The sequence below is a fragment of the Manduca sexta genome, chromosome 17, assembly GCF_014839805.1.
Source record: "Manduca sexta isolate Smith_Timp_Sample1 chromosome 17, JHU_Msex_v1.0, whole genome shotgun sequence".
NCBI lineage: Eukaryota > Metazoa > Arthropoda > Insecta > Lepidoptera > Sphingidae > Manduca > Manduca sexta.
This window is the reverse complement of record NC_051131.1, coordinates 9,082,488-9,106,784: the sequence shown is the minus strand read 5'-3', so window position 1 is coordinate 9,106,784 and position 24,297 is coordinate 9,082,488. Positions and strand designations below refer to the sequence as shown.

Below are 24,297 nucleotides of genomic sequence, written 5' to 3'. Positions count from 1 at the left end.
TTTTTCTTATAAATGGAGGGTGTACCTTACCATAAAAAACATGCAAACGAAATCATGCTTGTTACTAAATAAACGTACATATTTTCATGATTGAATTTCCATACGCTTTTAACAATCAAATGAAAATATTTTTTACCACCCTACCCAATTAAAGTGTTACAGTCCCGCAATAGAGACAATGGTTATTCACGATCATCGCTAGGGCGTATTTGAACTGGAAACATTTCTGCTCCATCAATCAGAGCGTGCTATAAAATACGCTACTGCAGAAGCGAGGCAACAATCTAACATAAGAACACCTTGTGTCATTACACACATAATGCATTCACAGTGCATTATGTGTGTAATCGTACTGACTGGGCGTGTATATCAGCTCAGTAATGCGCATAGCATTTCGTATTTTTAATGCAATGCAAAAGCTGATATGGAGAATGAGAAAAGTATGAATTGTAGGTAAAGTCGAGAGCACATGTTTCTCTTCCACTCCCCCTCTCACACTTTCACAATAACATAGAGTAGAGCAGAGGTGGCTCTAGCTCATGTGCCGCCCATGTGCAATCAATTCCTTCACGCCCCCTAGGAGACAATGTAATCTAAATTTTGATACTTAATATTAAATCAAAAGTTGTGTAAAGAAGCCGCTCGCCGGCCTTAGCACGGGCGCACGTTGTTTGAGAGAGTCAGTGTCGCGAGCGACGGATGTCTTTTGCTTCAAAGATGTGTGGCGCCCCCTAACACACTGGGCCCGTGTGCAGCGCACACCCTGCACAATAGGTAAAGCCGCCTCAGGAGCAGAGCGTAATTGACCGTACGGGAATGATCGATCAAACAAGTCCAGTCCAAGACTTTGGTTGTTTTACATTTGGAAACTTTTTATAATCTCTAGGGGAGGGGGTCGGGCAGTTGCCCCTCCTTGTCCCTCCATGGCGATGCCCTTGGTTTTAGTTAATATAAAGCGGTGTACAGTTCGTTGGAAATAGTGTTACATTTAACCGAACATTTATTAACGTCTTAGCCCTATTGACGTCTACGTTGTTATAATCCTTAATCAATTGCAATTGATAGTGTATCTAATACAACTTAAGATACATCAAACATAGCTGCCGAGACGTGAATTTCGTTCCACCTCTACCTAACCTTGAAAAGCGTGATGCAACCTATGTGTGAGACCGACACTCCAACTCCATGATGCCAGTATAACAAAACTCAAATTGTTGAACAAAACCAGGGACCGTAGCCAAGACACCTTTCTGCAATCGTATACACTAGGGCCAATTCAAACGAGCGCAGAGTCGAAGCGCATCGAACTATAGCTTAACTAGCAATTTTAATTAAGGCGATACCTCAAGGTTCATTTTCATACATTTTGTTTCACCTTTAATCTGGGTAACTAAACAAGTATTGGCAAGTAAAGAATTTAAATTCACGTCTAGTTAGTGATTAGTTCTCGCAGTTGAAAGAAAAACGTAAAAATAATTAATAACCATGGATATTTCGGCCTTTAAAATTTAATATGACGAAATTTCCAAAATCGACTCCAAAATTGGTATCCAGTATAAACATATTATATGAAATTATTTTTTGGTTTTGAGTGTTTTTAGGGCGATTTAATTTTTTGTTAAAATTATTATTCAAATCATGCGTATACCAATTGGGAGCCTGTCTTATTATTTTTTATTAATTTATCAATAATGTATGTCATCCAAAACCTAGCACACACAAAATTTTCTAAACCCACTCAATAAGAAATAACTGATAAAACATTGAAATTTAGTGGAAGGGGTAGCTGTCACATAATAGAAAAGTTGCATTCATGAATTGTGACGTCACCGAGCGTGAACGGGCATTATCCGACCATACTGCAACATGCAATAATATAATGGTAGTGGACTCAAGGACTTTTATTAGCATGAAAAAAAGGCCAAATATTTCGTTGAGTCCTATATTCCAAAGGGAATATTTTGTTCTGCAAAAATAAAGAAAAATACATCAACAAAATGACCCACATAATGTCTTATAATACGTTGTATGATACCAGTAAACAAGCAACAATTAAACAGCAAATTATAGAGAGTAATACTACCGTATAATTAAAAACACATGTTTAAATAAACCAACATAATTTTATGCAAAGTATTTTATCAGCTTACATATCTCACTTTGACAAGTGGCCTTGCTAATGGATCACCACATAAGCACAAGCTTTTTAAACATACAAAGTCAATAATTCACATATTTAATAAATAAGTAAACACTACGACAGCAGAAAATAAACATAATATAGTTAGTTATATTTTCAAATGGCAAAGTAAAGAACAGATTACTAATTCACTGAGAAATATTAATTAAACATTATGTACATACAATGTTTTTAAATAGCGATGTCAGGATTGTTATGAAGTGTATAGAGGAAAACTAAAATACAACTAGATACACAGAAATTTAAAAGTACAGATCTTTAAAAAATAAATAAAAAAAACCTTATACAACCTTTATAATAGTATATCGAAAGTTTCTGGGTTTTAAATACTCTATTATACTAAATAGCGAAATTTTTATTTATAACTAGTATTCCCTACCATTAAGATTATCAAAATTATGTTAATCCCCATTATTTTTCAGAAACTATTAAGATGGAAGTCCAAAAAATCATCTACACTAGAAAAACCAAAGAACTGCTATTTAGCATAGCATACCTTCAATAATTCACAAGCTTATGTGGTTTCGTGTATTTACTACACATTTTCATATCCTAATAAGTAAACTTATTACTCCATAGCATTAGAAACCCAATATAAAAGAACTGTGTAAATCTATTGAGTGTAAATGAGCCGCATCAGTCTGACCAAAGTCTGAATAATTGCACTGTTTTAGATAAAAAAAAATATAACGAAAAGTTAAATAAATCTTGTTCCAAATATCTCATTATAACCATATTTAAAAATTTATTCTAAAAATATTCTCTACTAGTGTACCGAAAAATGTATTGTTAAATTTTTGTGATATAACTGTTTTGGTGTTGTTGAAGGATACATTGTTTATTTCAATATTGATTCATTATTAAGGTATAAACTTTGATTAGCGGGAGGTCACAATAATACCGCAATCTCTTATCTGTATTACAACAATAATAAAATTCCAAATGCTTATTTATCGATACCATGCCATATAAGGTGGTTTCATAACCAAACTTGTATCCTTTTTTAAGGGTTTGAATCAATATCACCAAACTTTAGTACCAAAGTCATTAATTTTGTTCACATAAAATAATTGGTTGAACAGTGAGTAGAAAAAAATTTAATAAACGACAAAACAAATTTCACAAGAACTTACTAGGTAACTTATACTAAATTGCATGAGCTAGATTAAGTGAACTTATAATTCGTCACGAAGGAGTGTATATCTGTTTTTGGAAGGCGCTAGTTTCTTGAACGTCGACTCCGGAGGAGTGGTCACTTTAATCGCGTTATTGGCCTCATAAACAGGGTCCGGACCATAGTGGAACTCTCTGGAAAATTAATGATTAAAATTATATTTTTGGTGTATACTCCATTACCATTGTGTGTACGAATTGTAAAACTATATAATAATATCAACTTGAGCGAGCAACTACGACATTATGCGGCAAACACAAGCCAATTTGGATTGGCCATAATGTTCTATGACCCGAATATATGGTAGATTTCTGAGATGGGATAGCAAGGGCAGCTACCTTAACTGTTGTAGGTACAAGAAAACTGTCTTAGGAGAACAAAGTTTTATTATGTGTCAAAGTGCCGTGGCATTGTATTTTCTACAAAATGTATAAAGTTTTTGGAATTTAACTTAACAGTACTCAGACCTCCAATAGAATTTAGATCCTTATAAACAACAGGTTTGATGGGCTTGAAAATAGTATTATTATTCTATTTAATTTTTTTTAAAAATGTGTAAATGTTGATCTTTATATTTTAAAAATTATGGATAGTCTTAAAAAAGTTTTCTTATAGCTATAGTGGTTAAGATGTAAACCTTGTTGTTTTGTCTCTAAAATTCAGCCTGCATATTGGGAATTATATTTAAGAAATATTTTTGGTATACATTTGGTGTCAACATTTATTAAATTTAATTAATTAAATAATTGGAAAGCAATTATTAGCAGTTTGTTTGCAGAGTTGAATTATTATAACCCATAACTTGTAATATAACTCTGTAATAGAAACAAATACAACCTGCTAATTGAGATAACTGATATTATTTGGGACATTTCTGAAGATTTTATGATATGATATAAATGATAAACGAAACTCTTAAGTGTATTTGCAAAGTAATTTTCTTATCAATAGCCACTATCACAAAGTTATCTAGCGGAATCACTATTCAATATTGAGTAGAATTCACTCTTTTGGCATTCATAAATTGTTACAACTTATTCTATTTTGAATTATTAATTTATTGTATAAATTAAATATAAACTAACAACAGTTTAATTCGATTCTAAGATGAAAATGTTTGCTATTAAAAATTGAATATTTGATGGACGAATGCAAAGTATCTTGCATGATAAAATAACACCTTTATTATTCAAATTAAAATGTCGAAAGTAAATTTGTACACTGGTATAATCAATGAATTCTTAATTCTCCAAAATAAAAAAGACACTTAATTTTTGTCAGATATTAATATCTCTATGGAAGTATGTTATAGGTATAGGTACTTTGAAATAATAGTTACATAAATCTAGTACTGAGGACGACAAACTAGTAACCACAGAAAACAGGACTAAAAAGCCCTACATCATATAATTTGAGGCAGTCGCTAGATTACACATAGTCGGTTAATGTTTTGGCCTTGGATAATCTTAAATTATTCATTACTTATATGAATTTATATATATTTGTTAAAATACTATATATTGAATAAATTTAGTTTCGAGAACTGTTCATTTTATTTATAATCAACATTATATGTATGTTTGATGCTAATTTTCGTAAAAATCGCGACTATTTTTTTTATTTTAGTATTCGTATTTCCTAGTACATCAATTGGCAAAAGATTAACAATACATGAAACATGTTGATTTACGATATGGGACTGTCCTCTATCTACATATGAATAAGCAGTGCCATGACTAACGAAATCCGATTTAAAATCTTGTATGAAATATTCGCTCATGCATAAAATAGATCCGGTGACACAATTATAAAGGCAATGAAATATTTTACTTTAATAAAATAGTTTATGGCATTAACCTAATTTGTTTAAAACTACATATAACTACTATCTAGGGGTATTACTAATCATTGTATTAAACACTGATCATATTAAGAGTCTTTGTCCAGCTTCCTCAAACATTAAGTTTCAAAAGACAGAAGACAATATAACAAGACAGTTAAAGTAAAGAGGTAATATTTACCTATGCAACTTCCCAGAGTACAAGTCTTGAAGAAATTCCTTAAGTTTTCCTGGTTTCTCCATGTCACTGTACTTGGAGAAAAGATACATGTGACGGAAGGAATCGATAGCGATCAGTGGCAAATCGCTGATGGATTTGCCCAAATGGTGCAGTGGATGTTCAAACCGCACGCCATCGGCGGTCAAGAAGTTGACGTTCTCTGAAAACAAATAATTCACGATATAGATTATTTCAATCTTCAACCACAGGATAGCAGGCGGAATATGTAAGGAAGAGAAATTATCATGCCCTGCTAGCTACCCTATTCAACTCCAATTCAATTTGACAACAGTGCTTTGACAGTATCAAGTTTTCGTTACAAAAATTCTGTTTGTATACTAAATTACGCATCGAAACTTGTTTACATGTTTTCTATTTACCATTCACCATTATTCCGAGACAATAACGGTGTTGCCACTCGTGACTAACTCTGACACAACAGAATCACACCACACTTATTGTAAAATAAAATTCACAATGTAGGTAGGTAGGTACGTATTTCTGCAGAAAGGACAAATTTTGTCTAACTTTTCCCTATGTTTCCAGGTCGCCTTCTTGTTATTTATTATGTATACTACTTCTACAAATGTATTTTACATTATATATTCTTAGCACTAATATGTTTAGCCTTATCTAATGATCCTCTATGAGCATAAAAATTTGCACAGGATATTCTCTCATAATAAAGTTGACAAAGTATGTGTAAAGTATTTTAAATATTCTACCCCTAAAGAAGTAAAATAACAATGTAAAGTATGTTTTAAAGATCCTGAAGATTTTGCATGTTAAGGAATATTTATAAACAGCATCAATGCTATGTTAGTTTTAAACTAAAAAGAAAAACATTAATTTTATGACACACCATGTACTAATTTGTATTTCACACATAATTTATTTTTATGGTAAAGGTGACTACTCATACAAAAACCTAGAAAAAGTTAAGAGAAAAACATTATTTAAAAAAAATATGATTAAAGACTTACCTTTCTCAGATTCCAGTTCCCTTTGGATAATTTCTTTATATTTCTTCACACTCTCTGTATCACTTGGGCTGTGGAAGAGGATCAAAAATGGCAGTCCTTCTTCAGTGAGCTCCTCTGCATTCTCAAACGTAATCTCACGGACTAGAGGTATACACTTCTTTTGCACCCAACTATAAACCTCGTCAAAGCTCGTCAACTTGCCCTCAAATGTCTCATCAGACTCCACAGAGGTCTTTTTGTCCGGTCTGAAGACAACAACAGGCTGACCTAAAACCGAAATAAACTTTCCAGGTTACATGAAGAAAAAGAAAACTATCTAGCATGTTTGTTTATGGATTTAAATAGACGAGTTAAAAGTAACCATTTGTCATCATTTAAGTTATAAAAGTAGCCAAATTTAACTATTAATATCATAGTAATTTTACTTGAACTACCACACACTAATATAAAGATTTGGTCTGACTCAAGGTTATTTTTGATTACCTACTTTAAGTGAGAACTCAATTCAGGAAAAAGAATGTTATAATCCATATGGTCTTAAAATCATTACCAATGGAATCACCACTTATATATTTATGTAAATGATTCATTTTCTACTTAGTAATTATTCAGACCAAGTAAAAAAAAACTACTATTTAAATCCAAATAATTATCATTGGATATTTCAAGTTTCCAAAAGCAACTGTGTAAATAAGTGACCCAAATTGCTTGCATTGCTGATACGAACCCTGAATAATATTTTTAAAAAATTACCTGGAGGATGCATTTGCTGTGAAGCATCTCCGAAACCAGCACGGAATAGGCACTCATCTTTCAGACTGGCCGCTACTTTCCTCAACACTTCATATTCAGGCTGGTCCCTTCTGTCCATGTAGGCAATAATGTATCTCTTATCGTCACTTAGTTGTTGCAGTTCTTGCAGAGATCCAAAGGTGACAATTGGATCCGTAAGCTGTTTTTTAATAAACTCTGCGAAGGCTTCCACTGAGCGTTGACCTATAATGAGTTTATAATTACAGTATTTAGTGAATAAATTAAGTTTATTTTATTTGCATAAACAAAAAGTCTAATATAGAAAATATAATACCTCTGTATTCTTTTTTAGCAGGCAGGCCATTACGGAAGAGCTTCAATGTGGGATATTTGGTAATGTGGAACCTGGTGGCAATAGCACCTTCACGGTCACAATCCACTTTCCCCATCACCACTTTTCCAGGATCGTAGCCAGCTTTTGACACTTCTTCGGCAGCATCATCAAATATTGGCATAAGCATGTTACTAAACTTACACCACTCAGCATAAAAATTTATAAATACAACCTCATTTGAAGCTGAAAAAAAACAAGGAATTTTTCTTATGATGATAGTCTTTGAATTTATTTTAATTCACAATGATTCGCATATCTTATCATGAGCAATTCTAACATTTTTCTCATGAAATTGATGAATGAGCAGAAATTGATTTCTTGCATCAATTTCTATCCATTTATTCATATTCAATAGCCACATTTCATTATTATTTTGTTATACCTAATGATGCCTAATATAATTACCCATGTGAAATCTACCAAATAGCAACACTCATCAGGCCAGTGTGAAAGACAAAATGCTTCATCCCTCTTGACCAGAAAATAGACATACATAGGAATTATGGGGGCTGATATCATTTTATTTTAAAAACGATTGTCCAAATTGATGTTCGTGACTTGTAATGTTTATTGCGGATTTATAATCGGTACAAAATGTATTAAAAAAAGCTTTCATGGCGCCATGAGGTATGAATAATTATAATTATTTTCATATGTAACTATACAAAAATTTACAGATAACGGAGACAACATAATGTTAATTACGTTTCTGATATAAAAATTCCAAAAACGCTGATTTCTTTTCTAGAAAACGCCTTGTCTGCACATCTTGTCACTCACCTAATACCATGTCCAAATTACTTTGTGTAATTTGTACTGCTCCGCTATCGGTGGGATTGAAAAAACTGTGGCACAGCTGAAACATAACAATCGTAGATTATTTTACAGCAATTACTTATTCATAATAGACCATAAAATCAAACAATCAACCCGTATTTGTAAGCCGATTCCCACGCAACGATTTAGTTGACTTTATGAATCTACTTACCAAGACTAATAAGCAAGCCAGAAATTTATAATTAAATAAATTAGGATAATTTTGGTTCATATTGAAGGAATTGCGGCAATAAATTATAATATTCAAAGGAAAAATGGTGCTACGCCAATACGGCAACCTCTGGTGCTGGCACTTTTAGGCACTTGGCACTTGGCAGTTGGTACTTGGCACATAGCTACGTGAAGTTAGCTTTCAGTCCTCGCTTTTTTTAATGATTGAATGATACCCATCAAAAAGTCAATTGAGGCCTATGTAGTCGATGTGTAAAACGTCACTATCGATTAAAATAAATGGAATGAGACTTTCTATAAATATTATAATTCTCTATGGATGGAACCGATGGGACTCAGACATTCAATTCAAACATTCAATTCTATATTCTAAATTATATATCTATATTAGGAAATGTTAATAAATATAGACAGTATCATAGAACATAATAATCAGAGAACACAATGACTCTAGCAGCTTTGCTCAAAGCAATTATAGTAGATATTATGGAAAGGTAGCATATAAATACAAGATACCTACAGTTAAGAAATTGTTTTTGAGACAAAGAGAATATAACCGTTTCAAGTTGCAGCATTGAAAGCAGAATTGAAAGCGTGAACTACTTGGAACTGTTTGTCTATAAGTATGCATGTTTTCCAAAACAGAATATATTGAAGTAATTTATTAATTTTAAAAATATTATGTAGTGAAGTATATAGTCGATTAATCTGATAATCGGTCGCCATTTTAAGCCGCGCCCCGGTCTCGTTATTGTTTATAAACTTTGTTTAAAGTTTTAACTTTCAAGTTTGAACGTTTCTTGATGCAAACTTGTCGGGTGTGGCAAACATCTCAGTTTTGAATTAAAACATGTATAAACTTTTTATTTTTGTAGCTGTTCTTGATTTATTAACACCAGGTATAGTAGCTTGATATATTCTTACAGTTTCAAACTTACTGGACCCATTTCTGATACAGTATTTTTTACAGCATTTAGTCTCGAATGTTATGTTTGTGATAATCAAGAAGATAACAATGGCAAATGTGTTAATACTATAAACACTTGTGAATCCAATCAAGACGTCTGTTTGACCGAAATTCGTTGGGGAAGCACTCCATACTGGTCACAAGGAGCAAAAAAGCAATATTACATATCTAAAAGATGTTCAAACAAAACGGAATGTGCCATGACCAGACAGCATCACATGTCCCTGTGTACACATATATGGTATCAAGACTGGGCATGTTCAGACTGCTGCCTGGGAAATCGCTGTAATTATTACATCATTGTAAGTTTTTTTTAATTGATTTTCATGCCAATGCCAATTCTGGTATTTTTTTTAATATTAAAGTCACTGAAACATCTATAACATCATATTTCATTCATTAATAATATCAATGTTCATGTTCTGGAATGTTGTTGAGCAGTTTGATGTCCAGGAATATTCTTCAAAGCACATAATACAGAAGATATTTATGTAGCGTAACATAATATATTACATTAGTTCTAGGAATGCAGATATATTAAAAGAAACTTTCAAATAAGAAGCAATCTTATTTAAAAAAAAAACTTTTTAAATTTCTTCGATAGGCACTTGTTTATCCAAATCTGTTTTGTAAAAAAGGGTTTAATTAATAATTTTCACAATATTTTAATAATATTTAGTGGCACTACTGTCATTCAATTTATTTTTTCTACAGACAGCTACTTAAAATAATTTAGACTTAGGGAAACCTTTCAAAATAAAATATTTAAGTGATATCTAATTATAACTTTTTGTTTCAGAGTGAGAGTACTGTAACCACACCAGGCACGTTTTCCTTATTCGTAGTTGTAATACAAGTAATAATGAAGACATTTATTATGTAAACTATATATTAGGACAATTCATTGTATTACAAATACCTTATTTTACCTGCTAAAATTCCGTCCATAGTGGCATCAAAATGACACTATAAATAATATTAGTGCCTTAGGTAAATATATTGTATTACATTTATTATGTTATTGGATGTATGTATTTGAATGATTTAAATTTACAATAACTATGTGTAATAATCTAGTACTTGCATATAATATTAAGTTAGAGCAGCTGGATACCAATTTTTAAAGATAATTGGAATATTTCTAGACAAAAAAATGCACAAGTAACATGTGTAAATGTAAAACGTCAATATAGTCCTTAAAAATAGAAAACTCGCTATTTGTAAGTACTTACTTAATAATTTTTGAATTTGTGTTTAAATGCATATACTGAAGAACATATTAACTGATAAGCTAATTTAAGAGTATCAACTTTGATTACTACATAATATGGGTAATATTTTGAACAAAAGAATTCACCTTTTTTGATAAGTCTAAATAATTGAAATTAGACCAGGCATTAAGATGAGAAAAATAAGTTTTTACATTGACAAAAAGAAGTTTATACATTGACAAAACAAATTTTAAAGTCTATGGATTCTAGACCCCTAATGGATGACACAGTGCACACGCATATGTACATGTACAGTGCATACGCCTCAGCACAGATACTCAGCAACGGAGGCTGACATGCCTGTCTCCCTTATCGAATGTGAGACAACCAACATGTCATTAAACTAACACGGACCATCTCTGCATAGCAATACAGTTTAAAATTGTATACTAGATGTTATTTCACGGCCAACGCGGAAGTTTATACATACAATTATTTAAATTTTAACAACTGATATTATTATTTATTATTATTGTTTGTTATCAGGCAGGCAGTATATTTAACTGATATGCCTGTATCCTGTAATTCTCAATTCCAGTTTCACTTCCCAGCAAAATATTTGTCAAGTTTATTCTTAAACATGTTCACATTTTCTGCTGCAACCACATCCTGTGGGACGTTCTTCCATGCTCTTACTACTCTGTTCGTCAAGAAATGCATATGTGGTTTGTCATTGGACAAGGTGGAGATTAGTTTTTTGTTATGGCCCCTGAGATGAACATTGGTGTCTTGGTTAAATAGGTTGTGAAATCCCTGAATGTCATAGTGCCCATTGCACCACGGTGCCTGCGATCCTTTAGGGTGGTTAGTTTCAATACCTCAAGGCCTTCCTCATATGGACGGTGTTTCAGAAGCCTTGGCGTCTTTGTGAAACTACGTTGCACTTTTTCCAATAGCTCAATATCCCTAAAAAAGTATGGGTTCCACACTTGAAAAGCATACTCCAGAATTGATCGAATAAATGTTTTATAGATTTTCAGCATCATTTCCGGGGTCAAATGCCTAAAAGCTTTCCTAACCAGATAAATAAGACTATTCGCCTTTTTGGTCACTGACATTATATGTTCTCGCCACTTTAAATTTTTCGTAATTTTTACGCCGAGATCGGTTTGCATCTTGACTGCCAATAACTGCTCATTGTTCAATCTATATGGAAGGCGAGGGTTACGATTACCTATATGTAGTACGGTGCATTTGGAAACATTCAAATTGATAAGCCATTCGTTTGACCAGTTTGCAATTTTGCTTAAATCATTTTGCAGTTGTTCATAATCCAATAATGGGTTCGCAAATATCTTAATATCATCTGCAAATATGCTAACTTGATATTTTGTAAAAATCTGTTAATGTAGGTAAGTACTTCGTCAAATAATCACTACTAAATTATTTTAAATAGACTTAGGTATTGTATGCAATCGTTGCTCCGTTCGCGTGAGTAGGTGTATACTGTACGTATAAAAATTTGAATTTCAACAGTTTTAATAATTTATAGTATATACTTATGTAGTGTAAAATTGGTTTCGTTAAATTTATTGTCCATTTTATGTTGTATTAATTATAATTAATCAATAATTATTGAATACCATGATGTTTTTTTTTATGTAAGCCTAAGAGTTGCGTTTCTTTATTACTTCAGTTTTGTTGAATCCTGGTACTGTAATAAGTAAATAAAAAAGAAATAAATACATTATATTGGGCAGGATGACATCATAGATGTTTCCATTTTAAGATTTGTTAAAGAATTCTTTTACTGCTTACTGATTTATAAAAAACGTTTATGATACAATAGAAGTATATAAGTACATATTTTTAGCAATATTATGAGTAGTTGTTACATAGATATTAAATATCTGTTAAGCCAAACATATTTTGTTGCCTTCCAAGAACATAAGTACCTACATACATTTACCAGGCATTACGTATAGATTTCTTTTGAATTAAAAATACATTTTGTTTATAATTTAATTCAAAGAGAGAAATTACGCATTAAGCAATTAGTTGAATGTTAATTTACTGTGTATGTAAGTAATGTACCTATTGAGGAATGGATAATATGTTACATCATTTTGTGTTTATTTTGTAAGTCCATAATTAAATAGGATAAATTGATATATTCATTCTTATTGAAATCACAAAAAATCATGAGTATGACTGTATTAAATGAGCAAATATAAATAATATATATTATGAACAAACCAATGCATCCTAAAACATACCAATAATGTTTTTTTATTGCAGGAAAGTAATAAAATAAAAAAATAAATGTCATGTCATGTTGATTTTTACTTTTGCATATAAGTAAATTTTTTCTGGCCACAAATGTAGTCCGAGAGCCCGGCCCATCTATTCTTTTGCAAGTACGGGCGTTATCGTAGGGCAGTTTAGCGTTAACTTGCGCTGCTATTGCGAAACGCGCTAACGCACGAATTAATTAGCACTTCACGAAATTTAGCAACTGTAAGTATTTAATTTGTGAAATGCTAAATGTGATTTAGTATGCTAACAATTAATGCTAATGCTAATTAATAAATTCCAAAATGTGTGTGCGCAATACAGGTGCACTCTCTGTTGCTTCACTCTGATAGTCCGGTGAGACGGCAATCCGACATGACCGAAGAGTGATTAGGCGCACGACCAACCGACATTGGGCTGTAAGACCGATGAAACCAAAATAACCGTTAGACTTACTCCCCAGGTGGCGGTAGCGATAACGCGTTTTATTCTCGTGAAAAAAAGGACCTTACAGCTTTACGTGCTTTTCGAGGCACGGGGGTATCACAACGCCAACTTCTTGACTCCGAGTTGTGACTGAGTAATTTTTTTAAGATGAATAAACCCATAGGTATTCACTTATTTTGGCCCGCCTCGGGATTCGAACCCAGGAACTTCGGTGCAGTAGTCTTACTTGTCCCGTGTATAATTACAAATACGCATTGTGGAGACAAGATTGAGAATCGTGCAATTTTGAACAAAGGTTCCCGACCCAAATGACAAAGTGAGCAATAATAGCTATTTTCAATAAACAATCATAATCGCTTTTTCGATCTATCTCATAAGTGTACCAATCAGAACAATTTATTTTTTACATGCTTACAAATGAATTATTTTGGTTCGTTTATTCGCGGAATCAGATTGAAAATTGAGATCGTTTATAACTGCTGTAAAGTAATATAACAAAAAACTTCAAATAACAAAGTTCTACATGGACGAATACGCTCGTCACCTGACCGATAAAGGTCAGGCAATCTGTTTTCAGATGGGTAAGTATTTGGTATCTGAATTCAGATCTATAAAATTTGGCTGCAAGTTTTAAGGTGTTGGACTTTAGCCGCTTCTCAGGACAAATCAGAAAACTGTACATAAGTTTTATATGAAAACGTAGGTACCTATGTAATCATTACGATATATTTCATATCGTAGATTTCTAATTACAATAAGTTGTGATTAGCGGTCTTGTTTTTACGATAACTCTAATTTCACATATTCTTACATAGTATATCGTTTCAGTTCTACGTGCATAGTACATACTTACTTGAAAGTTGACAGATGACAGTTTACTGTAATGACATTTGACAATTCAAATCCAACAAGACGAAAATTGTCGCGAACTATTGAATGTTTGTTCCAAAAAGTTATCAAAATTAGTTAGTGGTAGCTTTAAATTTGTAATATGGAAGGCATATTATGGAAGTGGACAAATTATTGGAATGGTAATTCTTTGAAAGTATCACAAATTCCTGTTTCTATAATTTATATGATCTATTTACACTTTACTCGTTTATAATACAGGTTGGCAGACCAGATGGTTTGTGTTAGAAAATGGTATTCTATCCTACTATAAATCTCAAGAGGAAGTCATTCAGGGTTGTAAGGGTTCAGTCAAGGTGTCAGTGTGTCAAATAAATGGTATGTTTTGTTTACAATACACCACATTAATAAATATAATTTTGTAAATATTAGGCGCCTGTGTATTATACTACAATATCTTATGGAGAATCTTTAATGGTTAAAAAATCTAGAGCCTACCTATATCTTAAAAGCATGTTGCTTATTAAATGCCCTCTCTGTAAGTGATGTTGCTTTACAGACTGTAAATTTTGCTTTTGAATAAAGAATAACCAATTTTGTGAAAAAAAATTTACATATGTTTTATTCCTTAAAGGTCAGAATTATTTAGATTAAAATTTATGCTATTATACTCAAATTACATTTTTCATCTTTAAATCAAACTACAGTGCGATAAGTTCCTTCTTATCTGTGTATAATTTCTCTTACATGAGTTTGTCTCTTGATATATAATTTGTTATTACTGTTGGTGATATTTGTTATAATCATCTGAAAAAAGAATTCTATATCTAAAAAATATTTACAAGTTTAATAGTTCAGAACTATATTTTTTCAGTAAATACTATTGATAACACAAGATTAGATTTAGTGATACCAGGACAGCAGCACATGTACTTAAGAGCTCCATCTCCACAAGATCGGCAGAAGTGGTTGGTTGCCCTTGGTAGTGCAAAAGCTTGTGTTGATTCTAAAGAATTGAAAGGTGGGTGACGTCGTTTTTACTAGAATATAATTTGTAGAATTTGCAAGAAGCAATTAAATCCATTTAAAAACCTTTTTCAAAAAGTGGGGATAGCCTAGTTGGATGTGGAACAGACTGCCAAGATGAATGTCTGCAGGTTCAAATCCCAAGGGCACACACCTCTGACTTTTCTAAAATCATGTGTGTATTCTTTGTGAATTTATCGTTCGCTTTAACGGTGAAGGAAAACATTGTGAGGAAACCTGCACATCTGAGAAGTTCTCTATAGGAATTTCGAAGGTGTGTGAAGTCTACCAATCCGCACTAGGCCAGCGTGGTGGACTAAGGCCTAATCCCTCTCAGTAGTAGAGGAGGCCCATGCTCATCAGTGGGCAAGTATATAATACAGGGCTGATATTGTTATTATATTAAAAACATTTTTAATTGTATATCAAAACAGCCTGATAAAACAGCAAAAAAAATTTTCATTATTCTTCTTTCAAGTATTTTATAACATATACAATCCTGTAGTAACAGAACTTTTACAAAATAATATGAATATAATAATAGTATACACTTAATATCCTGTACATTATATATTTTGTTATTAGATCTGAATTGAACATCCAATGATTGAAAGGATTACATGTGGCAATTATAATTTTGTATTTCCAGTACCGCCTACATTAGAAGATGCAAATTCACTAAGTCACAAGAAGTCAGAATTAAGACTCTATTGTGATCTAATGATGCAGCAAGTCCATGCTGTAAAAAGTGCTGCGAATGCTGAGGATGGTCCTGAAATTCAGGTGTATATATTGATATTTTGTTAAATGTGTTACATAAAATCAAACTTTACAGTGACAAAATTGGCAATATATAATAATAAGAGACCTGTTTTTGAAAACGGAATAGTGTAATACTTTCTAAGTATTTCTTTTATATTTACTTTGAAAAATAACAATCTAACCATGCTATGGCAAAATATGGAACTAATGTCTTGTATGCAAAATTGTCACACCCAAAACAGGGTTATTTTCCTGGTATAACCGTGATACCAACCAAATTTTTAAAATATTTTTATGCAAGAGAAATCGTCACCCGTTTACCTGTCACTATTGAAAATCATTCATTTCATTTGTAGCACAGCAACAGTCATTTATCTTTGTCCTTGTTAATATTTTTAAGTGATTTAACTCTCGGATATATTTTTGTTGCATACCCTAGAAACTAGAATAGACAGGCTGTGCAATAGATTTAGATTTATTGTGTTACTTACCTTTATATGTTAATATTAATAAAATTGTTTCAGAAAATTGATGATGCAACTAGCCTGCTAACGGCCACTTGTGACACATTTATCAGAACTCTGGAAGATATAATGAAATTGACTACAACTGCTGCAACAAATGCACCTTATGAGATGCCGATACCTAATTTAGTAATAAATAAAAATAATTCTTCAAATAAATCGCAACTGTCCAACAAAGCTCCTAGACAGAGTATAAGTAGGTCTTTATCACAAGAAAATAGGTGAAAAGTAATTTTATGTTATACTGTTATTGCATCAGTGCTATCATAAAAATTATAACAACTTACAAAGGTGTAAAAATGTTCATCTGGCACCTTGAAACTGGGATAATATTTTGTATAAATTCACAAGTATATAATTTGCAAGTGACCAATTAATGTTAATTTTATTATTTTTTTAACAGTTTCATTTGAATAAAATATCAAATGACTCCATAATAATGTATGTATATAAAAAGCACAGTGTAAACTCTGTATTGCAATCAATAGTTTTCTATAAAATAAAAACTATGTACTTATAGCCTGACAATATTAACTCTTAAAACAAAAAAACGAGTGGCGCCCTAAAGCTTTGTTTTTCTGGTTAGACATATTTATATCTACTGATGTTTCTTCAAAATTTGAAAAAATCTGAATTGCCTGTAAGTACTAATTGTCAGCATAATAAAATATTGAGATTTAAATAGAACTTAAATTGTAGTTCAACTTTTAGCAAACATAGTAGTTTGAAATATTGGTATAAAAATGGTACAATGGCAGCTTACTTGCCCTGTGAAGCATTTAGGTTTGGATTACTTTCCAGCCAGATAGTATGTTTACGACTACAATTCAAGTTCAGTTTTCGTATTAAACATTTACGTTTTAATTTACAATGGTTGGCAGTTTCAGTACTTAGAAGTAATTACTATTAGTCAGTATTAGTGCAACGGATTCTGTCGATTCTGTTAGCAAGATCTGAGAAAGTTTAAAAGAATACTTAGTTACAGTAGACTTATATTTGTAGATATGCTAAATCTATGTTGGATGAAATTAAGAAGCACATTATATCAAAAGATTGTTTAGTTATTATCTATTAGGAAATTATTTATAAATAATTAGCGTCCTTGTTTTTAATTATAGCTTTAGTAATTTCGGCCATGTTTTTTTTAACATCTGGACTAAGAATCCATGTAAAATAAGTTCTATTTGTTAACAAATTAATTTAGTTTTATGGTTGTATATTTGTACTAGATAGACAGTAGGTATCTAAGTATTTCAGAGTATTTTCTTCAAAAAAAAATATTGAATGGTAAACTGGCGAGGAATTACTTTATTTACATTCAAATATTGGAGCATTACTTTAATATATAGGTACTAGATTGTTATAATTTAATTTTTTTGTTGGTACAGAGTCCAGATTTATAAAATATAATACATAACTACTAATGTAATTTAAAATCTTGTTATTAGCAATGTAGAAACCAAACTCTTAAACAACATTAACGGTTTAGAAAATAAATTCGCAAAATAATAATACTTTAAAAATCTGAAACTTGCCTGAACGAAAATGTTTATATTATTAGTAGGTACCTACCATTTATTATTAAATTTAAGCTCTCTACACATGTGTAGAGTAAATGGGCATAGTAGCACAGTAGGCCTGTTTATGCTAATAAACAGATTTGTTAGAGTAGTATGCTAGTTAAATTTACTGTTTTCTCAACATGTGTCCACCAGGCTTTGTTCTGAAAAGGTTTATACAAATTTCGTCTCTTCACCAATTATAAAACTAAATACATGTACTTGGTCTTTTAACTATCATTATATAGAGTTTACACTGTAATTAAGGCAAAGTTATATCGAAATTAGCTTAGCGCCTCATGTTTTCATAAATATAAAACACAATTAACCCAATATAATTAAAAATAATTTTAACATCACATTATTGTTATCCAATGAATTATGCGTATATTAATTATTCATATAACCCAACAACTATCATCAAATATTTTAATATTTTTTATTTATTTTAATACTCCAATGTAGATTGGTTTGTTGAAATCAGGAGACTGGATTGAATACATTTAAAAATTGCACTCTGTGATATCGCTTATAATAGCCATCGATATGAAAAAGTTTAAATATTTTAAATATAAAAAAAGCAATAGGTACATAATGTAACGAAATTAGAAAAAACTACATTCCTGGCTGTAACTAACACTAGCTAAATCATAATATTGTAACAGTCCTGTTTATATGTTAATGTGTTTATTCATAATATTAAGATGTAATCTATGTTGGCATTGCCCTAAAAGAGGGGTAGCGTTAATAGTTTTCAGCCCTATTTTTTTTTAATTATACCTAGATATCTAGTAGTTATAAAAAATAAATATCTGCCGCATAGTTTCTGAGTACTTAACTGTAAATAACACTGAAAACGATCTTAAGTACTTATTAAAATCCATCATGATCTTCTGAGGAGTAAGTACCTAATCCAATTTTTATCAAACTTTAATATTTGTAGTAATTTGAAATAATTAATGCTTTTTATTTTTTATTTATTAATTAAGGAAAATATGAGGGCAAAAACAGTGTTTTATCGCTACCTCTTTTTGTTTCCTCTGTCCTTCCTGTTGATCAATATTGTACATATTTATATTTAAAAGCTTAAAACGTTTGAATAAAAAATGTAACCTGATATCATTATTTTTATTTGAACATTTAATTAAAATTATATCATATAGTTCACCAGATATTGTTTATTCCAGAAATGGTATGTAAAATTTTTACATAGGCGTAACCAGCAATGAGGCCAGAATTGGATGATACTAGTATAATTTTTAAAACCACTATTAAGATCTAATCCCTATACCACTATTACGAAGCTCTTAGTAAATTTTTTAAATTATGTTGAGAAAATGTGATTTAATATTTTCATGTTCGTAAAAATTAGAAACGACAAAGAAATCATGGTTCTTTAATTTTTCGACAAGAAAAAGACAACATCGTGGGGTATTCGAATTGTTTAATAAATATAACATAGATCTTTGTAACAGTGAGCCAGCGAATAAATATTAAATAAAGACGTCAAAGTAGTTATTTTTAATTTGCGGTACAGGTCGCCTCTGAAATACCTAGTTACGCCCATGTCTTTTTTAATAATTTTTTTGACCTTTGCCTACTCTATGTAACATGTAGTGAAAATGAACAGATTTGTCTTCTACATAATAAAGACCGTATGATTAAATTTTCATTCCTTATTTAAACATAAAATTTTTCTCATTCATGATATGGTATAAAATATTTTTAAAATACAACTATTTCATCTTATTCACTAATAAATCTGAAGTCTTTTACCTATTTCTTACATTTGACTTATCATTCTCCTGAGTAAAAGGCAAAGCAGAAAAAAAGCACAATAGGAAAAAATCACCAAATTGGTTCCCCAAACCTTAAAACATTCTTCTCTTGTGTGTCCAGTTCCATACCCACTTTTTTTCTCATATAGAATATAGTGCAGTCTCTATTAGTGCAAAGTACTTCTTCATGAAGACTTCCTTGGCATCTTTGACATTCAGTCCAAAGCCTTGAAAATTTGTCTTGTAGTTGTCTTAATTTAAATACTTCTGTTATGTACAATTGTCCTTCTTTTTCCAAACAATGGTTGCACAAAGCTGTTTTACTGTCAATGGGCAAAACTACCTTGCATCCAATACATTTCTCTTTCTTCTTGGTAAAAGCAGCTAATGCACCTACTTTAGACGTGACCATTGCCTTGGTTCTTGTATGTTCACCTTTTAATAAAAGAGATTCAGCTTTTTCCCCCAGAATTGGTTCAAAAATTCTCAGTAATGGTTTAGCAAGCTGATTTTCCATATAATAATTAAAATCTATAGGTATACTGTTTTCTAAAACATAAATAGGATCTTCTGCTTTCATATAGGCTGGTGTATTTTTGGCTGCACAACATAGGACGTAAGGTACTCTATCCCCAAGTTTCGGCGCAGTTCCTGCATCACGTTTTTTCATTTTTTTAGCCAATTCCACATGAGCTTGTTTTGCAGCATAATCATTTTTAGTCAATTCTTTTGTAATTACAAGTTGTGATATATCTATTCGATTGCACAGTAAATCAGCAATAACTTGTTTGGCATAATTTACAGCACCATCTGGATCTCTATCTATGAGCAATTTTTGAAGGCAAGTACTCATCACATTTGAAACAAGAGGGCAGTTGTCTCTCCTAACAGTCTCTATGCCTTTACAATCCATTTTATCATATTTATCTGGTTTTGTAAAATAGAGTCCAGCATATCGCTTTTTATTAATTAAAAGGTATGGGTAATACACTTTTTCAAATTCTAATTTAATTGGCTTCACAAATTTTGCTGTTACAAACTCAGCAGCATCTCTACCTAATTCCATACTTTCTTCTAAAGTTTTGACTCCAAATTTTATCATAACAGAATCAGTATCCCCATAAATCACGGTAGCGTCTTCTTTGTATCCATTTGCTTTTGTATATCTTTTTTCAACCTCTGATTTTGTAAACTCTATCATTGTTCGACCATAAGCAGTTACACTGCCTGAAATTTCAAGGCAAGGTAGTTTTCCTACTTGAGCACCTGTAAAACCATATACAGAGTTCGCACTTATTTTTAAAGCTAATTGTCTGCCGTCCAGTACAGACCTCTTGAATGGGTCTTTTTCATCTTTTAAATCTGCTTTAGCTTTTTTCCTAGCGGCTAGTAGTGATTCCAAGATTTCAGGAAGTAAACCTTTTCGTATATTTGCTTTAACAAAAGTATTTTTTGATGGTGTCAATGTAACATCATCATTATCTAGCTTCAGATGATTTTGCATATTAGGTTGAACTAATGTTGTATAACACAAATTGTGAGCCATCATAATACTGGGGTATAGTGAAGCAAAATCTAATGTTGATATGGGATCAGCATAATAACCTTTCTTGGGTTCAATTACAGTTGCTCCTTCAAACTGGTCATCTGAACCTTGACTGTGATAAGCTGGCATTAAGTATCCAGCATCTTTTGCTTTTCGTAAAAGTTGACTGACAACTTTTATCTGTTGGCCTCTGGTTAATAAACACAACAGAGGCACTCCAGTTACTCTAGCCATTTCCATATAGTTGATGATACACATTAATTTGTTTAACAATTTTAATGGTAAGTAAGCATCTTTGAGGCAATACATGGCCAACCGTCTTCTGGTCTGTTCATTCTCATTTTGCAAATCTGCTATGATACTGTGATGAACATCTTCTTTTTGCTCTTGAAGGAAATGGTAACTTACAGCATTCAAAGTGTAGGATCTGAGTTTATAATCACGCACAAGAACAAGTAGCAAATCAAATGGAACCCTACCTTCAAAATTGATGCTCTTGTTTTCTCTTCGACCCATTTGTTTTGATTGTAATACAGTGTCTTTAATCACTGATTTTATATTTTTAATTCTTCCTAAAAAGTCAAAGTTAATGACATTGAGATGTTTTGCCCGGTTTATGAGGTAAGGCCAGTCAAAGTTCCCAATATTGTATCCGGTAATAATGTCTGGATCTAATTCACGGAAGAAGTCAGACCACTTTTGTAACATTTCAGATTCTGATTGAAAACTCAGTACTTGGGAGCCAACTATTGGTGCACATGTATTTAGTGTGAACACATTTCGTAAATATGGTTCAGTATCACCTTGCCTTATTACCATTGAAGCAATTTGTATCACAGGGTCATGTTTGGGTTCTGGGAATATTCCTTTTCTGCCAGCACACTCAATGTCAAAGCTTAAGATTCTAAATGGAGCAACTTTAGACCATTCTCCTTCTGGTTGGTGGGCTATAAATAAATTCCATGCAACATCCACTTCAATTTGACAGCGGGTTTCAGGTTTCAAAGTGCCATTTTGTGATCTAAGTAACCACTTTCCCACTGGTAGCTCAATCCAACTGCATCCAACAACTGAAGTATCCACCATAAAACGAATATCAAAATCAATATTGGTCTCATAAAACATTGGGTCCATTACACCAAAAGATGTTGGTTGTCTTTCAATTAAGCGTTTTGCTGCAGCAATTAATTTGGGTAGCGCCACAGATACCCTCGCAAATGTTATGTTGTCATTACCTTTATAATACATAATAGATTTAGCTTGAACCAAACGGACTTCTAAGACTGTCTCTTTGATGTTATCTTTATTTCCACGTAAGTCTTCTAACAAAGCTTTACTGAGGTTTGATTTGAGAGAATTGCAAGATGATTCTGTGAAATTGGCAGGCACAGTTACATAGAAATAAGGGGTGAACCCATGAACATGACAACATACTGAATTTCCTTCCATGGTTATGCCATACATTCTCATAATGGGGACAGGTGCTAATTGTGAGCCTGGCATACCTTGTATCGGCTGTCCATTGTAATTATCGATGTCAATTTGTTGAAATACTAAGGAATCTTTTCTTGGATCTAATGCCGGCGCTGGTGGTCGAGACCATTTCATGTTTGTTGTCTGATTTTCCGGTCCGTCTCCATATAATTGTTGAGAATCAACTTCATTTGCTTCTAGTCCGGCCAATTGCTCTTCAAACGTACATGATAACTCGTTGTCGTCATCGTCATCGTAAGATTTAAACTTTTTAGACGGCGGCCCTTTAAACAGTTGTCTTTTATCCATCTTGAGCAGGCAAAACTTATTTTTTATGAATGTTTACTCTAAAGCAGAATATCTTTATTTTTTTAGGACGACGTATATGCGTATTTCGTATTTATTTTGCGTAGCAAATATTAATAATTAGTATACGTAATTAATATGCATTGAAAACTCTTTACGCGCCAAAACGTTGAACATCAAAATCAGAGTGTTGTGTTGATAGTTGACAGTTGACACTTGACCAAGGCGAGCTAATAGTACATCCTCAGAGTACATCGGAATTGCGAAAAACGGATGCTTGCTTCAGTTTATGGAATTCAGAAGTATCACCATTCCAAGACGACGTTTTATTTAAACTATTTGAAGCAATCTAGAATCATTCACTTCGGAAAAATTCAGCCTAATGTTTACACATATGCTGATTTTCTCATGGTAGTGTTCTGAATTCAGATAAGGAAAGGAAATTGAAAATCAAAATGATTTTAATAAATATGTATCTTATAAATAATTATCTTTTTTTTGATACACATTTTGATTTTATTTTATTTTTTCCGAGATCAATATTGGATGTGATTTTTGTATTGATTACAAATAGACGGCAGTGATTAATATCACAAACATAAATGAAATAAAAACATTTTAGTATACCTAAGCATAAAATGTTTACATATTTGATAGAATTGTAACAGGCCAATGTCTGTACATTATAAATATTAAGGATAAATTATTTACATGGGGTCTTTATGAGAGTAAAAGAAAAAAAAAAAGATTTTATATTTTTTTGTCTGTGTGACTGCATGTACTACACACATCACGCAAACACTACTACATGGAATTGAATACACTTTTCACTGATGTAAGTATTGCTAGAAGTCTTACTTATATAGTAAGTTTTATATTTTTATCCCGGGAAAATATAAAGCGGGATATTTAATCCGGAAAAACTTTTTAACGCGGCCGCGAACAAGTAAATACATAAATAAAAATAAAAAAAAAGTTAAAAAGG

General features: G+C 31.8%; 4 protein-coding genes across 4 annotated transcripts; 2 read left to right on the top strand and 2 right to left on the bottom strand.

Annotated features, from left to right (window-relative positions):
- Positions 1–1,886: 1,886 nt before the first annotated feature.
- On the bottom strand, positions 1,887–8,774 carry LOC115443454 (endoplasmic reticulum resident protein 44). The gene is made up of 7 exons (XM_030168861.2): positions 8,553–8,774; positions 8,345–8,420; positions 7,505–7,747; positions 7,171–7,413; positions 6,418–6,684; positions 5,396–5,594; positions 1,887–3,508 (listed from the first exon to the last, which is right to left on the bottom strand). The coding sequence occupies exons 1-7, from the start codon at positions 8,610–8,612 to the stop codon at positions 3,376–3,378; spliced, it is 1,221 nt and encodes a 406-aa protein (XP_030024721.1). The 5' UTR covers positions 8,613–8,774; the 3' UTR covers positions 1,887–3,375.
- A 471-nt stretch (positions 8,775–9,245) lies between these two features.
- LOC115443455 lies at positions 9,246–13,089 on the top strand. Its single transcript, XM_030168862.2, has 3 exons — positions 9,246–9,471; positions 9,543–9,841; positions 10,339–13,089. Exons 1-3 carry the CDS (start codon positions 9,423–9,425, stop codon positions 10,420–10,422), a joined length of 432 nt encoding a protein of 143 aa, XP_030024722.1. The 5' UTR covers positions 9,246–9,422; the 3' UTR covers positions 10,423–13,089.
- A 1,056-nt stretch (positions 13,090–14,145) lies between these two features.
- On the top strand, positions 14,146–19,326 carry LOC115443462 (pleckstrin homology domain-containing family A member 3). Its single transcript, XM_030168875.2, has 5 exons — positions 14,146–14,520; positions 14,600–14,716; positions 15,213–15,359; positions 16,014–16,147; positions 16,651–19,326. The coding sequence occupies exons 1-5, from the start codon at positions 14,481–14,483 to the stop codon at positions 16,873–16,875; spliced, it is 663 nt and encodes a 220-aa protein (XP_030024735.1). The 5' UTR covers positions 14,146–14,480; the 3' UTR covers positions 16,876–19,326.
- LOC115443461 (DNA polymerase delta catalytic subunit) lies at positions 19,324–23,523 on the bottom strand. The gene has a single exon (XM_030168874.2). It carries the CDS (start codon positions 23,313–23,315, stop codon positions 20,058–20,060), a length of 3,258 nt encoding a protein of 1,085 aa, XP_030024734.1. The 5' UTR covers positions 23,316–23,523; the 3' UTR covers positions 19,324–20,057.
- Between the last annotated feature and the right edge of the window lie 774 nt (positions 23,524–24,297).

Excerpts from the sequence above, each read along its gene's own strand:
- LOC115443462 (XM_030168875.2), top strand. The coding sequence starts at position 14,481 with ATGGAAGGCATATTATGGAAGTGGACAAATTATTGGAATG. Across the intron at positions 14,521-14,599 it reads GTGGACAAATTATTGGAATG|GTTGGCAGACCAGATGGTTT; the intron begins GTAATTCTTTGA and ends TTTATAATACAG. Across the intron at positions 16,148-16,650 it reads AGGATGGTCCTGAAATTCAG|AAAATTGATGATGCAACTAG; the intron begins GTGTATATATTG and ends AAATTGTTTCAG.
- LOC115443461 (XM_030168874.2), bottom strand. The coding sequence starts at position 23,315 with ATGGATAAAAGACAACTGTTTAAAGGGCCGCCGTCTAAAAAGTTTAAA.
- LOC115443454 (XM_030168861.2), bottom strand. The coding sequence starts at position 8,612 with ATGAACCAAAATTATCCTAATTTATTTAATTATAAATTTCTGGCTTGC. Across the intron at positions 7,414-7,504 it reads TGCTAAAAAAGAATACAGAG|GTCAACGCTCAGTGGAAGCC; the intron begins GTATTATATTTT and ends AACTCATTATAG. Across the intron at positions 3,509-5,395 it reads TACTCTGGGAAGTTGCATAG|AGAGTTCCACTATGGTCCGG; the intron begins GTAAATATTACC and ends TTAATTTTCCAG.
- LOC115443455 (XM_030168862.2), top strand. The coding sequence starts at position 9,423 with ATGTATAAACTTTTTATTTTTGTAGCTGTTCTTGATTTATTAACACCA. Across the intron at positions 9,472-9,542 it reads TCTTGATTTATTAACACCAG|CATTTAGTCTCGAATGTTAT; the intron begins GTATAGTAGCTT and ends TATTTTTTACAG. Across the intron at positions 9,842-10,338 it reads GCTGTAATTATTACATCATT|AGTGAGAGTACTGTAACCAC; the intron begins GTAAGTTTTTTT and ends TTTTTGTTTCAG.